The sequence below is a fragment of the Tenrec ecaudatus genome, chromosome 11, assembly GCF_050624435.1.
Source record: "Tenrec ecaudatus isolate mTenEca1 chromosome 11, mTenEca1.hap1, whole genome shotgun sequence".
In the NCBI taxonomy this organism is placed as follows: Eukaryota; Metazoa; Chordata; class Mammalia; order Afrosoricida; family Tenrecidae; genus Tenrec; species Tenrec ecaudatus.
Genome location: NC_134540.1, coordinates 11,105,151 through 11,123,529, shown reverse-complemented (window position 1 = coordinate 11,123,529; position 18,379 = coordinate 11,105,151). Strand labels below are relative to the sequence as shown.

The 18,379-nt window shown below is 42.2% G+C and overlaps 1 protein-coding gene across 2 annotated transcripts in view; it reads left to right on the top strand.

The window, feature by feature from the left end:
* Nucleotides 1–18,379, top strand: part of IFT88 (intraflagellar transport 88) — a 102,502-nt gene that overhangs the window by 39,298 nt on the left and 44,825 nt on the right. For both annotated transcript variants that reach the window (XM_075562850.1, XM_075562849.1), the window contains exons 15-20: nucleotides 4,718–4,817; nucleotides 11,445–11,531; nucleotides 12,768–12,954; nucleotides 13,824–13,932; nucleotides 15,795–15,945; nucleotides 17,239–17,354. In XM_075562850.1, the coding sequence (XP_075418965.1) occupies nucleotides 4,718–4,817; nucleotides 11,445–11,531; nucleotides 12,768–12,954; nucleotides 13,824–13,932; nucleotides 15,795–15,945; nucleotides 17,239–17,354 (750 nt within the window). The remainder of the gene's footprint in view (nucleotides 1–4,717; nucleotides 4,818–11,444; nucleotides 11,532–12,767; nucleotides 12,955–13,823; nucleotides 13,933–15,794; nucleotides 15,946–17,238; nucleotides 17,355–18,379) is intronic.

Below are 18,379 nucleotides of genomic sequence, written 5' to 3'. Positions count from 1 at the left end.
TGTCTGCTCCCGTCTTCTCTCTGCTCTCCTGGGGGTGGTGGAATGGGGCAGAATTCAGTAACTGCTACGGTGTGTTCTCTTTGATCTCTTCTCTGGTCAGATGAAGAGTTTCTGTTTTATTTCCACCCATTTAGACACGATGTGCTTTTCTAGATCTTTTTTTTTTAACTGGTTGTTTGCCCAACTAGTGTGAGTGAGTTCCTTGACATACATGCCTGTGTCTACACATAGTACGTCATGAGTGTTTTGACCAGTGGGATCGCGGCATTCCTTTTTTCTGGACACCAAACTTTGTAGTCTAACTGAAAAACTCAGCCGTCAGTTAATTCTGACTCCAGGTGACCCTATCTGGTAAGGTACAGCTACCTGTTCAGGTTTCCGAAACGTCAATCTAAATGGACTTAGACAGCCTCTGCTTTCTGACACAGCAACTGGTGGGTTTGAACTCTCTCTAAATTGATTTTTAATTTGAAAAAAAATTGTTTCCGATATCTTAAAGAAAGATATGCCTTGAAAATGTTTTCTTTAAAAAGATAAATTATTATGCAGGCTGTAGGTTATAATCATGCGGCTAATTACTTAGTGTAATATTGAGCCATAGCAACATGAGATCATTAATGTTAGCCAATTTGACCAAAATCGTCTTTAAAGAAAAGTGCCAATGTGCCCAAACCGGTTGGGTTTGCCACCCTTAAGATGAATCCAGGCGAGGCAATTTGCCTCATAGCTTTTCCATATATTCAAGTGGGACCGTTTTTTCCTTTCTAGAATTCTAATCTAACGACCCCTGCTCTGTAGACAAAGTGTGCTTTTACTAATTCTGCTGTGAGATGAATGCATTGCTTTAAAAGCCTTGAGACATGGGAGGGAGGCAAAAATGAGGAGCTGACCCCAAGGGCTCAAATAGAAAGTCACTGTTTAGAAAATAATGATGGCAACATATGTACAAATATGCTCGATACAATTGATGTACGGATTGTTAAAATAAGGTGATATTTTAATTTTAAGAAATGCCTTGAGAAGTAGCCACTATGAAGTATGAAAGTGAACACATGCCATTTATTGAAAAGATCAACGAATGGCAGGCGATATTGGTGTATCTATGCTGATGGAATTGGCCAGGCATCTAAGCGGAAGACAGAACGCATCTTTTTACTAATTTAACCCCACGAGGTGTTTTATCCTGGCTCAGCATGCTTTTTGTTACTCGCGATATGGAGCCCTGGTGGCAGTGTACGTCAGGAATTGGTCTGCTGACCACAAGCTCAGCAGTTCAGACCCAGCACAGAGAAGAGGCTGCGTGCGCCCAACAAGATTCAGTCTTAGAAACCCTGTGACAGGTCGCTCCGAATTGGAATCAACGCGATGGCGATGGGTTTGGTTTGGTTTTACCCAAGATACGAATTTAAAGTTTTACGCCAAAGTGAGCATAGATTTCTTTCTGTGGTTAAAATTCATAGGTGTTGTCAGGTTTTCTTCGCACCCTTAATGGGCTCCGTAGGCGGCCATTTTCCTAAATGGAACATGGCAGGTTTACCGAAGAATTGCCAGGGCTCAGGTAATTACACAGTAACTCCACAGAGTCTATTAAAGCTCTTTTCTAGAAATTTCTCTATTTGTGTGTCTATGTGAATGTGTGTATTCTAGTGTATATATACATTCATACACATTAAAAACTGTATTTATGTAAACTCATATTTGTCTACAGAACTAGGCACACGCGTGATGTGTGTGTATATGAAGCTCAGTCAAAATGTCTTGGTTCTAGGGATCCAGTTCATTAGGCACACAGATTTATGTAAACTGAGCATGTTTAAACATGTCTCCATGATCAGTGAATGGCTGCAGACGAGCTCTCTCATAACACCGTGCTTTAGTCTCCTTGGGGCACCTTCAACAAAAGGTCCGGTCACAACTACTGCTCCCGCGTTATAGTCAAGGCAGGGGGCAGCTCAGGAGACTAAAGCAGCAGTTTTTAGGAGGCAAGGAGTCCTGCTGGTAGATTTGCCCCAAGGCCAGAGGGTGATCACACAGGCTTATGACTAAGAACTTGTAAGGAAATTGAGGAAAAGACCGCGAAGGTTGCTCCAAAGATTTTTTTTTTCCTTCATGACAAGGCGCCTGCTCATTCTTTGAGGGTAGTGAAGAATTTTGTTGGGAAGCCGGACCCCTTCCACCCTCCCGCCCCAATCTTTCTCCTTTAGACCTCTTTCTGTTCCCAAATTCAAGGAGTCGTATAACGGAGCACACTCAAGTCCCTGGTGGAGGCTCACCTTGCCGGCTAGGTGTGCTGTGAACAGGAGCGTAGGAGTCTGTGGGGCAGGGTGAGTGAGATGGAAGCCCACCTTCTGAGCTGTGGAGACTTAGATGGAGGGTATGTGGACGAGCAGTAGCTTCATATTTTGACCTTTGGTTTCTATAATTTCACGGAAATATTTTTAGCTTGGTTTTATACATATTTGTAAATTTTACCTTATCTTTTTAAGTAAATCAATGTATTAGGGTCTCTTACAGCTCTTATAATAATCCATACACCAATTGTATCAAGCACTTTTGTACATATGTTGCCATCATTATTTTAAAAATGTTTTCTTTCTGTTTGAGACCTTGGTATCAGCTCTTATTTTCCCCCCTCCCTCCCCCACCCTCAGGTCGTTCATTTCCTTCAAATGTGTGTTTTCTGTTGTGCCTGACTCATTGCAAAAGATTAAGGAACAGAATTTAAAACAAAAATTTTAAACAGTTTTATTGGCATAACATTTACAATATAATTTATTGTCATAAATACAGTGATTAATGATAAAATATAATTCAATAGTTAAAACATACTTAAATGAATTGTAAATTCATCATTTTAGACCATTTGTTCAATTTTGTACTAGTTATTATTAGCTCTCCATTGTCCCCCAACTCCCTCTCCCACATTTATTTTATGATGATTAAATAAAATTCTGCTTATATGAATGGAATAAGGAAAAGTTCACCCATTGTTAGTTGATTGTCAGCATTGTCCTAGTGATATGCCACCCAATACCAAAAAAATGCTGTAAATCCAAAACATTTGGAGAGGTTTGCATCCAAATGCTTGTGCTCTGTAGCCCAATAAATGCTGTAATATTACAATTCAGCATTTTAAGGAGGAAAAAAAGCTAAGTCAAGCTATGAGACATAACTTTCTCAAGTGCCTACAAAAAATGTCAGTATGAAAATTAAAAATTAAATTACACAGATACATCCAGACTGTTTTGTGTGCAGTGATGAGCACAAACATTAGTAGGAAATTACTGATGTAACACCCCCCAAAATTATATGTGCAATTATTCTCCATCATTTATAATACAGTAGTTCCAATGACAGCTCAAACAGAAAAGCAAAGGGCAAAGATGAAAACCCTAACTTCTATTTCATTTCATTAGACTTACACAGAAATTAGAAGGCTAAATAACAACTCAGTCACCCCCTAATTCGCAGCTGTAGTGGCAGTGGGCATATAGCTGTGTGCCTGTGATCCAGACAAGAGGAAGGAATACTGTGTTGCTTTGCCATGCGCTACACACGCAGCCTAGTTGAATGCCTTTCTTGAATTCCATCTCTGCCTACAGCAGGTGTGAGGGCTATGCATAAAGCAGTCACTTTCCAAGCGGTCGATGATGCGACGTCCCCGGTCCTATAAAAGAATGCCTTCATCTAAATACAACCACCACTGAAAATAAACGCGAAAGAAAGCAGTGCAAGAGAAGGAGCAAACCCAAGGCACACTTCTTAGGAGGAGGGGGCGGGATTGCATTCCGTCCCTGGCGGAATGTCTTATAAGCAACCACCACCACCAAGCAAAACAAAGACGTGACACAGACTGATAGGAGATTGGAGACCCAATTCAATCCATTCCCCAGCCAAGCGGTTTTCCCAGGTGCTTGGACTCATCGCCACCCCTACCACCAGTGTGTGAACTTTCTCATGGATTTACTATGACTTCCATTTTCACCGTGTGGTTCGGATTAGATGGCTTTCGGCTCTGTTTGTTTTCTGACCATAAGGAGACTTTCTTGGGTCAAGTCAGCTGTCGGCCCTTTTTGCTCTGGTCTCTTTTGAGTTGGTTTCTAGGACAGACGTGCTCCAGAAGGAATGTTGGGGATTAAAAGCATGGCTCATAATTTCTCCCAGACTCTTTGTCACTCAGTAAATGATTTCTTTTGTTTATAAAAGTTCTCTCTGTCCCTGTAGTTCCTTTTCTTTAGTGCTTTTTTGTGGCCTTTTCAGGAAACATTTGTATACACTAAATGCGTGAAATATTTTTGTTTTCTTCCTGAAGTGGTGGTATTTGACCTTTCAGGTTTAGATGTCTGATCTGTCTGGAATTGATTTTTTATGTATACTGGAAGGGAGCCCGGGTGGACCAGTAGGTTTTGTGTTGGGCTTCTAACTACAAAGCCAGCAGTTTGATTAGGTAGTTACAAAAATAGATCACCAGACCCTTTCTTCCCATTCTTTCTCGGTCTGGAAGCCCCACTAAACCTTGTGCACCATGGGTGACACTGCTGACATTTGAAGGACCCGTGGCATAGCCACTCCAAGTCCTAGCAGCACAACAAAGCAACCGGCCAGTGGTGATGCATAGCAACAGGGACACTTTGAACGCCTCTGAAAAGTCACTTTGTACACACAGGACATGTAAATACGCTAAAACGAAATAATGTCTTTATTCCCCACGTCTTAGGTGTGTTGAAGTTGTGAAGGCGTCACAATATGTAGAGCTAGCAAATGATCTGGAAATAAATAAAGCAATCACATACTTGCGACAAAAGGACTTTAACCAAGTAAGTTTGTTTTAATGTTATTTCATCCCTTTCTTTGCTCAAGCCAAAAAAACAGGAACTTTCTTTCTAGAAAATGTTGTGTCTTGTGAATCAGGGGCTAATATATTTATTTCTATCGTACTAACATCATTTACATTAATAACATAATTTATTTTAATTTTTACATATTGGTCCTTTTTTTTAAGATCGCAATAATATTCACATAAAGCTTGGTTCCTAAACTCCTGAAACGTATTCCATAAATCCAGAGGTCAACTGACACTCTCTACATTTTTAGAATCGCCATGTGTGGAAGGTCACAGCCCCAAAAATAGCCCCGCTGCTCCCATTCCACCATTTTCACTGCCCTCTGCTATTGTGCCTGTTCTGGGTTAATGAGGTCATGGTAGTTTTTATTTGCTTAGTTTACCCATCAACACTGCCTTTGAACGAGTAAAAGTATCTCCTTCGTAGACACCATCGTGAGCTCCAGGCTCACTATGTGAAACCAGGACTCCTCCTTCAATTGTCTGGCCCTCGTGGTCCTTCCTTAAAGGAGAGTTGAGAGATGATAAAAGAAAGAGAGACTAACAAAAGACAATAAGCAAACTAAAACTTGATGTCCACGTTTATAAAAACAATGAGTGTCATAAATGCCTGATGCTAGGAAAGTCTGTCCCTCTGGTTTCCACCAAGGATGGTCCGGAGAGAGCTTCCAACCTTACCGTGCCCGACTCCAAGCCTGTGCTTCCTGTGTCCCTAATGCAGGACCTTCCTCTTCTGAGAGAGCACACGTGACGCTTCCTTCTGCGGAGGTTCAGGAATGTTAGCGTAGCGCAGGGATTCCTGTAATAGTGGTACCCCGGGCGGGTGGGCGGAGCCCCCATCACATGGATGAGTGTGCTGCATTTGAGAACATTTTGGCATTTATACAGCACTGTTCAGAGTCTCTTTATCTATGTCCTGTCATTGGATCATCTTTCAGAATGTCCCAGGTACATTCTGGTAATATGCTTTTTCAGTGGAAGGGGAGTGAGATACATAAATCTTTATTGTTGCCTGTGAGCCAAAAACTGTGTGTGTTTGGGGGCAGGGGTAGTGTTTAAAGTACTGTTGCAGATGACAAGACAGAGAAAACTAGATTCGTCATCTTCTTTTGCAATCCTCTAGAGAAAAATTTTACAGCGAATTACGATCGCTCGTGTTTTAAAACTTGTGTTGGCTCAGAAATGATGGGCGTTTTCCTAAGGAAAACTCATTTAAGTCAGACCTAAGTGCCGGTTGCTTTAGGACGGACGATCTTCCATTCCATTTGTAGTCGCAAGTGTTTAGATCACCAGTGCACCAACGTTTGGTAAATGCCATGTCTGTTTTCTTTTCACCATTGTCGCTTTCACGTTGCTTTTGTTTGTCTGTTGTAAGTATGACCAGGTGGGTATAATAGAATCTTACTTGAAAGGAACACTAACAGGTTAACACTAATCGGGTTGATTATTTCATAAAGACTATTTTATTTACAATCAAGGTAAAGGAAAAAGTAGGCCTCTTCTATAAGGACGTACAGAGCCCTGGCAGTGCTGTTGGAGAGGTGTTGGACTGCTAAGCACAAGGTTGGCGGTTCAAGACCACCAGCCATTCTGTAGGCGAAAGATGAGGCTCTCCACGCTTGTAAAGGTTTACAGCCTCAGAAACCCTGCATAGGGTTGGAATTGACTTGATGACAGTGGAGTTGGTTCTGTAACTCGGTAATTAACTTTGAATGTCTCTTTGAGAAAAGATGCTGAAACCTCATGGTTCTTTGTGATGCTGGTGCCAGTTTGGGGTTACCGGGACATCCACTCAAAACTGCCACCCAGTCACGGCTGACTCAGTGCTCCCTGTGGGTTTCCAAGACTGTAACTCTTGACAGTCTGTCTCTTGCAGCGCTGCTGGCGGTTTTGAACTGTTGACCATAAGTGTCGTGATGAATAACCGCTACACCACCAGGGCTCCTTCGTTACTGTGATAGTGGAGGGAAAGAGAAAGCTTCATCCAAAAGCAGATGGGTGAAATGAAGTAGCCGGAGCCAATGATGGCCTCGGGGTCAGACATGGTGGAACACTGAAACCAAATTGCTAGACAGAATCAGTCGGGGAAGCAAATCAAAGTATCAGATGCATCTTATTTTCTTAACAGAGAGAAAGGAAAACTAGCAGTGTTTATCTGCATTGTTTTGTCATTCTTAACCTATTTTTGTCATTGTATGTACATTTTTATCAGTTTCATTTATAAATAAGTAGATTTACAGTGTTCTAATTTTGACACCGGAGATCTTGAACATATATTCAGTGAACATGTGCTGAACAACCGTTTTGTGTGACACACAATTTGGTGTTTGCAACACAAATGTCTGAACAAAAGCCTACCTGTGAGTGTTCCTTTCACTAGCACGGTCAAGTAGCCCTTTTAGAAAGTTCGTAGTTTAGAAGCTTAAAACGGGAAAAGTGCTTTCCTTCTGTCACCTATTTCTTAATGACTGTTTTAGGTTCCAAATACCTTTGATAATTCTTTTAAGCAATAGTTTTGGATTACATTGGACTTCATCTATCATTTTGGCTCCTTTGTAACCATCTTGGAGTAGAAATATGCATGATGTTAATTAGTTTCAAAGTCATTAATAAATCACAAAGTAGTAAATATGAAAAAATATTTAAACTGAACACATGCCCTTAGTTATCCTACGAAGGATATGTGCTGGTGTAGTGTGTAGTGCTTTGCTTGTTGGTTGGGTTTGTACACTCTGCCGAAGAGATGCCTTAAATCTTGGAGCAGAGCTTTCTTTCCCTCTGTATTTGCCTCCGTGGTGTTCATGGATGTAACTCGAATCTATTCAAGTGTCTTACAGTTTATAGTAACACATCTATTTATCATGGTCCGACCTAAAAGTGAGGATGGAAATGTTTTATTTCTTATTCAACGTGAAACGTACTTGATAAAGCGTAGGAAATCCAGACAGCAACGGCTCTTACGTTAGCAGGTGTGCAGGTTGCGCAATCAGTGAGCTAACTCCTGCGGCATGAACGATACAAACAGGAGGGATTTCGGAGGTGAGTGCCAGGCCCTTCTTGGCGGTCTTAGAGATGCCTTTCCAGGAAAGTAAGAGAGAAAGAGAATCCCAGTGGCGAAGGTATGATGTGTGCACTTTTCTCTTCCAGAATATATTTTGTGGATTCTAAAACTACTGGCGTTAAGACCTCTCTGATGGTTTTCTTTAAGGTCATCAAAAACCCTTTCATAGAAAAACAATTTGCTGATTGCAACCAAGGTATCCAGAAGCTAGCACTTTGCAATGTCTTACCCTTAATTCAATGAAGCCAGCTTGCTAAATGGGGTTTGATTTGGGGTACCTCATTAGCTATTGCACAACACAAGCAGAATTGCCCAATATTTTCGGCCACGGTAGCACGTGGCCAGGGTAAACACTAAGCAGGATTTTTGCTTGGATGCCACAGGTTTTCGTGTACGGGAAGCGCCAAAAGGCAGAATATTTTTTATTCAGCAAGTCTGTTTTAGATGCGGGAGAACCTGCTGTTTTTCTCTACATTTTCCCTCCTTGACCTGAGTTGGACATTTCTGGGTGAAGTGGCAGCCTCGTTCTTGCAAGTATCGGTCCATCATTGTGCACTTCCTGTCTGCCTCAGAAACTCTCAGAGCTGCCAAGCGAGGAGTTTCTGCAGACCTTTCCGCACCCACCCTCTCGTCCACTGGATCTAATCTGCTGCTCAGCCCATCCGTGCTCTGAATTTCAGTAATTCTGCTGTTTCGTTCTAGAATTTCCTGTTTGTTTATTATTTCTCTCGTGAAACTTTCATCTTGTCATCTGTCTAAGCTACTAGTTGTGTGCCTTTCCCCAGTGGGTTCTTTATCGAATTCCATAGAACTGGAAATGCCTGTTGCATATAGAGCTGTAAACTCTAGTTTTACAAAGAGACCCCAATAAAATTTAGCATTTAACAAATCTTTTATGGGATGTGCCCCCATTCAAAGAACTCTGTCACTGGGAGAGGATGAAGGGAGAGGTACCGATAGCATGGGATATTCAGAGAACCTTCCAAAAGCTTGTACCCTGGAGGTACCATGGTGCAGTCAGCGGGCGTCACTGTGAGTTGGGGCTGTGAAGAGAACCAGCCAGCCTTGAGGTTACAATTGTAAATTGGTATTGCGAGGTAATTCTCCTTGATGCCAGGTAATTCTGCTACTGACGAACACTAGAGATTTGAACACAGGTCTCCCTGATGCTCAGGCGCCCTGGTAGGACAGTAGGTTACGCGTTAGGCTGCTAATCGCAAGGTCAGCAGTTTGAAACCACTTGTTCCTTGGGGGGAAAAGGAGGCTTTCTAGTCCTGTAAAGAGTCACAGGAGCAGTCCTACCCTGCCCTAGAGCGTCACGAGGAGTCGGCATCGGCTCGATGGCAGTGAGTTTGGGTTGGTTTGTTTTTTTTCTTGATTCTCATGCCATCCCACTCTACCCACCCTACCCACCACCCCCTGACAGCCTTCCTCTACAACATAAGCTAAATCAAGGCCAATCTTTTTCTAGCTTGTCTTCTAAACCAACAAGATATATTTTATTGCTTTCATCTGTTCAAATGACTGTATTGCAAGTGAAAATAAGCTTATTTTAGAAATAAAACAGTGCACATATTTTATAACATTTATGTTAGTGTTTTCTCTTACTTGGTACTTAAATCATTTAAGTATGGTTCCTGATATGCCTCCTCCATCTGCTGGATTGAAACGTTAGCCCTAGAGAGATGTTAGAGATCATTTTATGCGACCCCTGTAGTTTGTAAAGAAAACATTGTGCAAGTTTGGCATTTAGTATGAGTCCTTTATGAGTTTGAAACAAGTGATAACTTCTAGTTCAGAGTTTGTGCTGTCTCATCATGCACTCGTCCATGTGATTTTGACTTTTTTTTATCTGTTTCAGTTTTAATTTGTAGAATTCTGATGAGGAGTGGTACAATTGGCTTGTTTTCTGTCATTGCAGAAACCCAGATCATTTGTCCTTTATGGCATTCATTATTAAATATTAAAATAGTAGGTTTTACTGTCTGTACTTAGCTATTGATATCAAATAACATTTTGATAAATAAAAAGGTAGCTCAAAGGAGAGAAGTTTGGGCTAAAGATTTTTTTAAAGTGTGATTTTTCACAACATACAAGTTAAACTCTCAAACTCTCTGTCATCAAGTCTACTTATATGGTATTTAAAGCCAATGTACAAAAACAAGTCGAAACATATTATTACGAGGGCCCCAGTTTGTACATGCTTAGGTTTATTCTACACAAAACATGTGTACACATGCCTCTAAAATCAGTGGATGACTAACTGCATACAAGTGCTCTCAATAAATACTTGCCTTTAAAAAAAAAGTCTCATTTGGGAACCTTAAAAAGAAGTTCCAATTTTGGTAACCTTGGGGAAAAAGCCATTTTGAAGTCAGAGCTAACATAAATTTTGTTTTTAAACTCAGTGAATTTCTTCCCAGGTCACTGAAACTTTACAGACATGCTCCCCCACATAAGACAAATGTGTGATTGATCAAGCTAAGGAAGGTTGGGAAGACTTCAATGGGGAGTTAACATGGGAGTGGTGGCTCAGAGAGCGAAAGGGAAAGCCCAAAGGAGAGAGTCCAAGGACAGGCTGTTTTAATGGGTTCCCCACGGCTGAGACCGTGAAGAATATGAAAACAGATCGTAAAACAACCTACTAGAATTGATAGCATGGATCTGTCTGAGAGCGTAGAAGCAGGCACCGCGCACGTAGGTAACACTCTGGAGAAGCCAGGAAAGGGGGGAGAAAGAGGAGCGTGTGTCAGAGTAGCCTGGAGGGTAAAGGAAGTTATGTTTTTACACGAAGAGTGAAGTACGTGGCTTGACGTGTTGGGGCACCCGAGAGAGCAGGAAGGGAGAAGATGCTGAGCGAGCGAATAAGAACGGGCCCTGGTCAGGGGGGAGCAAAAGGCGCATTGCAGTGAGACGCAAACAGAGGATGAGCGCGGAGGCAGGCAGGATTGTTAATCTCTGCAACATCATCCCTGGGGTGTTTCCTCATTTAATCATGGGGAACCCTGGTGATGTGGTGGGTTACCCGTAGGGCTGTTAACCATAAAGTCAGCAGTTCGAAACCACCAGCCGCTCGCTCCAGGGAGAACGATGAAGCTTTCTACTCCCATAAAGAGGCTCAGTCTCGGAACCCCCCAGGCAGTTCTACCCTGATCTCTAGGGCCACTGAGCTGGACTTGACGACAGAGAGCGCAAACCACTTACTCCAAATCTGATGCTAGCAGTCAGTCCTTCGACTACAACACAGTGCCTCCCCAGAAGTGTAGGCTTTGTATCTAGTGTTTCGGCTTTACATTTACAAAGTCCTATTATGAGTCAGAATGAACTCGATGGCAGAGCATTTGGTTTTTGGCATTCACAGCATTTACCATGCAAGAATTAAGTACTTTGGTGTGTAAACACGTGTCAGGGTGAGGAGAGTCTAAGGCTCCATGGTGATTATATCGGAAGGAACATGTTTACCATACTGCCTTTATGCTTGCTCGAAGGCGCCATCTCAGTGCCGTCTCAGTGAGTAACGGTCCCGCGTCTCCGTCCTAGGCTGTACAGACCTTGAAGATATTCGAAAAGAAGGACAGTAGAGTGAAAAGTGCAGCAGCAACCAACCTCGCGTTCCTGTATTACTTAGTAAGTCTCGCGTCATTCCCACGCATCTTCACGTGCGTCTCCTACTGTTTGCATGGAGGTGAAACGTCCCCGCCGCAGCCACTGTTTGTCAGCACGTTGTGAAACACGTTCACACTGGCGAGCGACCGTCGCCTCCGACCGGGTCCAGAAGAAACCAGGGCCACATTAACCAGTTGCTCCTCACACCCCAGCCAGCCCCTGCTCTAAATCTGCGTGCCTTCGCCCGGATGGGTTTTGACACACCCTGTCCTCTTTCACCAGCATGGTGAAGCTCCAGAAACCTAGTTAATATGCATAAGTTCAATGAGCAAAGGCTCCTCAGGCTACAGGCGTCACTTGGAGGCCACCCCACGGCTGCTCCCTCCCCTGCTGCCACCAATAAGTCCATGCTTCAGAGGGTGGGCACGTTTATGATTTTTTAAGTCATCAGCAAAGCTGATTGGGACCAGATTTGCAGCCAGGAGGGGCCTGCCCTTCCCCAACTCATACAGAGTTCTTATTTTCCACTGAAATCGCCCCCCCCACCCCTGCCCCCAGCCCCCTGGGCCACTCCCCATGGGCCCAGCACTCCCAAGTGTGCAAGCATCTGATTTCGGTTCTGCGGGGGAAGTGACCACTGCTCGTCCTGTCCGCACGCCTTTGCTGCCCCTCACAGATGTGTGGCCCAGGCTACGGACACACGTTCACACTCGTGACCCGATTTTCCTTCTTCAGTTTAGCTTTATTCACCTTCAGCACTCCGGAGGGGGCTGCTAGAAATAGATGCAGGAGGTGACTCACCCAATTTGACTGGGGCATGAAGGACAGTGGTGCCTTTGTGTCCATTTTTAGCTTTGGAAGGACAGTGCTATGGAAAATCATGACAGGACACTTGGGCATTGCAAAGGGCACCTGTTAAGTGTGGAACTATTTTATTTTTCTAGGTCGTCCAAGTTTTGGGCCTCTGACAGGGTGACAGTCTTACCACTTTTCTGTCGCTCCTTTTATTGGAAAGTCAGAGGCTTTACTGTGTAAATATCGTTATTACTCAAACCACAAGACTGGAGAAGTCGGTCAGTTCAAACTTGGGTAACTGAGTTGAGCTTCTGGAGACTAAGCTTAAAACCAAGCTACATTAAACGCTTTGGTTCTGCTTAGCATGTCAGGGAGCCTCAGAAGTCTGTGTATTATGTCTGTGGTATCCAAATGGGGAAATGGGGTCCGATTGAAGTGGCATTCGTTTTGCACTTTGTGTAGGAAAATGAGTTTGCACAAGCCAGCAGCTATGCGGACTTAGCCGTGGTCTCTGACAGATACAACCCATCCGCTCTCACAAATAAAGGGAATACCGTGTTTGCAAATGGAGACTACGAGAAGGCAGCTGAATTCTACAAGGAGGCTCTGAGGAACGATTCTTCCTGCACCGAAGCACTCTATAATATTGGTACGTGGAACCCGGTGCAGACGCGACTAGGGAGCTGACCAGCGGGAGTGCAGCTCACAAGCCATTAACTTCCTTCTCGCAAAAGCTGGAAAGGGAGGCTGTGGCCCCTAGATTATAACTTATTTCATATGGAATTAATTTTTTTCTGGATGTGAACACATGGAGCATTTTGATAAATATAGTCATCTAAATATTTTTCCCTTTCTGTTTCCACCACACTGTGTAAGACTGGTTTCCCAATTTCTCGCTCGTGCTACATAGCACCATTCTTTTCAACGTCACCAAATTGATCGGGGGACCAACCTTCTTACATTTTAATCCTGAGCAATTTTAAGCATACAAAAATTTACACAGAGAAAAATAAACACCCATGTACCTACCACCCAACTCTAGCTGCTGTTAATGTTTTTGCCCTGTTTACATAATGCATGTGTTATTTGCATAAAACCACTGTAGACCCATCCCCCCCCCCACTGATTGTATATGCCATTAACCAAATTCTGTACTTAGTTCATTTCCTCTGTGCAGTACACCGCCAAATGTGCACACGTCTTACCTGGGCGAGTTAAATGTGAAGAAGTCCATTTCTGAGCTGTTCATTCTAGTGTTAGTCAGTCAGTCTCTTCCCACCCCACCATCACACGTCTAGAAGAGTCGCTGGAAATTCACAGCCTGTTTTGTTATCTGACAAGGACACCTGCCTCCCCCACCCAATTGTTCTTTCTAAAGAAAATTTCTCAGTTCGTCATCATTGTCTCTTCTGGATAGATGCTTGCATTTATTGATCGTTTATTCTGGTTGTGTGTTTGTTTTAATTTTAGTAAATTACTACCAATATGCTTATGCCTTTTCTTTTTCTCTTTTTAAAGGCCTTACCTACAAGAGGCTGAACCGGCTAGATGAAGCTTTGGATTGCTTCCTGAAGCTGCACGCCATCCTGCGGAACAGTGCCCAAGTTCTCTACCAGATAGCAAATGTGTATCTTATTTGTGAAGGCCCACGGGCAGTTGGTTGTTAATTCAATGCGAGTTCAAGTTCACGCATTGTAAGGAAGCACAGTCATGGCTTAGTTGATGAAGACGACAGACTTTTAAAACCTAACTCTCCGGGTAACGTGTGGTTTTTAAAATGGCAGTTGAGTGCTCTGCTTTCAGGAGGATTTGTATTGTTTGGAGAAATTACTTAGAGCATAAAACTATTGACTAATTGTTGGAAATAGCCAAAGTGCTCGAGTGTGGTGTTTTGAGTACATAAAAACGATTCCTTGAAAGCCTGGGCTCTTTGACACAAAAACGTACTAATTAACTGAAGGGAGAATATTTTACATTGGTCGCATTATTGGTTGCACTTGGCCAGTTTCTTTATTTTGTTGTAGCTTCCGTGAAAGTATCGTGAGTATGACTCTCCCAAGACCTTGACTCTGCACACTTAGATGGTTCTTTCTACGAAGGAACCGATTGGCTCAGTTCCGTTTACAGTCATTGAGTGACCCATAGCTGTGTATGTACCAGGACCGTGTTTAGAGCTCTGGAGAATGTAGACATTGAAAACAGCTGCTCCTATGTCCGTGTCTTCTGCACAACTCTCGGCCTGCTTTACGTCTTCTGAGTCCCTACCCACCACTGAAAAGCAGAGACTTACTGGCTTTAGTCCTCTTTTCCCTCGTTGTTGACAATCTTATGTGGAGTTTTAAGCTTCCATTGCATTGATAGAAATCTGATGCAGACATGTTTAGAGGAAGTATGTTGTGCTGTATACCACTGGTAATTGTAAATACAACCGACTGGGTTTTGGGCAGAGTAGCTAAAAGATTGTCATGAAAAAAATGTTGCTTTCCAGTATAAAGCTTCACAGTCATTCCTTTTATTATTTCATTTTATTTTCCATTTAATTTCTCCAAAATCGCCACTGCCACGATCTGACAATGCCCCTCGCGTGACCACTTTAGCTCCAATCAGCAGTCGTATGCTTGTGGCCATTTGAATAACTTGCTTGGTTGTTTTTTTGTTGGTTTTCTGTTTTTGTTTTGTTTTCTTTTCTTTTTCTGTGGTTATCAGATTCACTCACTCACTCACTGCCGAGTCGATTCTGACGCATAGTGACCCTAAGGACAGGGCAGACTGCCCTATGGATTTCCAAGACTGTCACTAAGGGAGTAGAAAGCCTTGTCTTTCTCCTGTAGAGTGACTGGTGGCTTCAAGTTGCCTGCCTTGCGGTTAGCGCCACCGGGGCTCCTGTGCTCAGATCAGTCATCACTAAAAACAAACTCCTCCATTTGCATCTTCACATGAACATGCTTTCATTTCATTGGGACATCTAATGTACAAATTAGTAGTAAGGAATCAGTAAATGTTAGTGGGAATATATTATCTGAGTGTCTGCAGAAGACTTACTAGGCACTAGGGAAAACTTCAGAAATGGAGCCTCCGTGGGTAACCTATCAGGGAAAACTTGCAGGAAAAAAAGACATGAAAACCCTTCTCTGAATGTGCTGAGCAGAGGCGGAATCGCTGAAGACACATTCAGAAGTTGTCAGGGAGGGCATACCTGGGCAGTGCTTTAAAGGAAGTGGCCCCTGAACTCCTGGGAGCTTGAAGGTGGCCTCAGTGGCTCTTTAGAAATGAAGCCCAGGGGAAAGCGCGACGCGTAGAGGGAACCGAAAGGCTATTATTGACGGTACTGCTCCAGGGTCCGTCCCTCCTCCGGAAGAAATCTGGAGTCGGTGGCACATTACTGCAGTGTAAGCATCCTCTTTGTTGTCATTTTATTTTTAGGATTGTTTACTGATTTATTAATTTAGGGGAGAGATAAGGCATGATCCTTAACTGACATTGCCCTAGATATGAGTTAATGGAGGATCCGAATCAAGCTATTGAGTGGCTGATGCAGCTGATCAGTGTTGTTCCGACGGATTCGAGAGTTTTGTCTAAACTAGGAGAACTGTATGATAGTGAAGGAGAGAAGTCCCAAGCTTTTCAATATTACTATGAGGTAGGTCGACAGTTGTGCTTTTTCTACTTTTTAATCTTTTATTAATTGTTATGAAGAAGGCAGCAGGTCTTTAAAAGTATTATAGAAAAACAGATAACAAAACCTGCCGTTTTAAACCACTTATAAATGTATTCTCTTGGGGCATCAGCTCCATTCACCATGTCACCCTACCTCATCCCCGTCCATCTCTAAAGTTTACATCACCCGAAACGGAAGCACAGTGCCTGTCAGCAGGACCCCCCATTCTCTCCTGCCCCAGCACCCGCCGTCACTACTAACCTGGGATTCCTATGCATTTGCCTAATCCAGATATTTCCTCTCAGTGGCGTCATACAGGGGTTGTCTTTTGTTACTAAGTTGTTTCACTCAGCATGAACTTGTCGTACCGTATAGCTGAAGTTCATTTCTCTATGGATGATGAGTATTCCACTATGTGAATGTGGCACATTTTGTTCATCCATTTATCTGCTGAGAGGCACTTGAGTTGTTTCCACCTTGTGGCTAGTGGGAACAGGAATACAGTGTGGAAACTGGTGTCCGGGTACCTGCTGGGATCCCTGCCTTCAAGGCCTTGTGTGCATCCCTGGAAGTGGAAGTACTGGGTCATATGACACTTCTTTGTTTGACTCTTTGGGGAACCACGAAATTGATTCATGGCATTGGACCCATTTTGCATTCCTACCATAAACACACAAAGATTCCAATTTCACTTTGCCAATACTTGTTATTTTCCATTTTTTGGGGGGAGGGGGGCCCTGATAATAACCATCCTAGTTAGTGGGGGGTGGTTTCTTGTTGTGGTTTTGATTTGCACTTCTCTAATAACTAATGATGTTGAGTGTCTTTTCATGTGCTTATTAGCCATTGATATATCTCTTTAGTGAAATGTCCCTTCAAGTCCTTTGCCCATTTTTAAGTGGGTTTTTTTTCTTTTGTTGTGGCAAATAAACATAGTTAAAATTCTTACTAACTTTTTAGTGAATAAAGGTTTGTTTTAAATCATATAAAGTCTGCTTTGAATATGAAGTTGGCTTTTGACTAAGAAATAAAAAGTACAAATGCATTTTTCTCTTAAGCATGGTTTTTATCCTATATTGAGTCTATTAAATATTTAATTTGGCTCATAGATCGGTATGTCAAAAAGATACTCAGTTTTTAAAATCTTGTAGTTTTAAAACTTCTATTCACATACTTTTTAGTAAGAAATTTCATATAGGATAAGTTAATACATTCAATAAGTGAATTATACATTGTCACTGAGCTTGCATGATCAATTGTGGTATATTTTTCCAGTCCTATAGGTATTTCCCTTCCAACATTGAGGTCATCGAGTGGCTTGGGGCCTATTACATTGACACCCAATTTTGTGAAAAAGCCATCCAGTACTTTGAAAGAGCTTCTCTCATACAGTAGGTCATTATCACTGCTTTGCATTTCATTCAGGTCTTGTGTTGAGAATTTTTCTATCCCTTAAATAATGTGCAGTAGTACAGATGTGCTTTATACAATTGATGTATGTATATGTATGAACTGTGAAAAGAATTGTATGAGCCCCAATAAATTGTTAAAATAAAAAAAAAATTTTAAAATAAATAAAATAATAATGTGCAGTAGACATATTAGGCTCACGAGAAAATACTATATGAACATAGATATATTATTTCCTTTTCTTATACTGTGTGCCATTTTACTGGGTCTTTATCATGGTAGATATATTTCCCTTTGCATAAAATTTCAAAAGTGCATCTTTTTTAAGGTTCTTTATGTATTTTTGTTATTCGCATCTCAGCAAACAACTATTTCTTTTACCCAAAAAAATAAGAGTATCGCAGTTCTGGGACAAGGTCTCATTATTGAGAGAGTTAAAGTAGAAAAAAACTTTTGTCCAATTAGGAACTAAGTGGTAAATAATAGAAGGAATAAATAGGTAGTAGAAGATCATCTACTGCAATACTTTATAGCAATTAAAGTTAATTATAGCAACACACGTGGATGGCTCTCATGAGCTTAGCAATGAGCAAAAGAAGCCACGCCCACAAGAATCTGAGAGGACTGCAAAAACATCGTGGTACAAATGGAATAAAAAGATAACGGGATTTTCCCATGAACTTTTTGAAGCCCCCATATAAGTACGATATGATTCTACTGTGAAGTTCAAATTCAGTTAAAAAGAAATGTTGGCAGTCGGGACAGTAGCTGCCTACAGAGAGGCAAGATTAGGAGGGGCCGAAGGAGTGCTGATAGTGTTCAGCTGCTTATACTGCAGACCGGTTGTACTCAGGTTTGCTGATGGTGAGCCATACACTTCTGTTGTGTGCAGACTTCTGTATGTATCACACTTCATAATAAAATGTTTTTAGTTAGAGAAAAAAATGAAATATAAGCCAAGCCAAGCAAATACTGCTCTAATTCCTTCGAAATGTTGCGGGGAGGG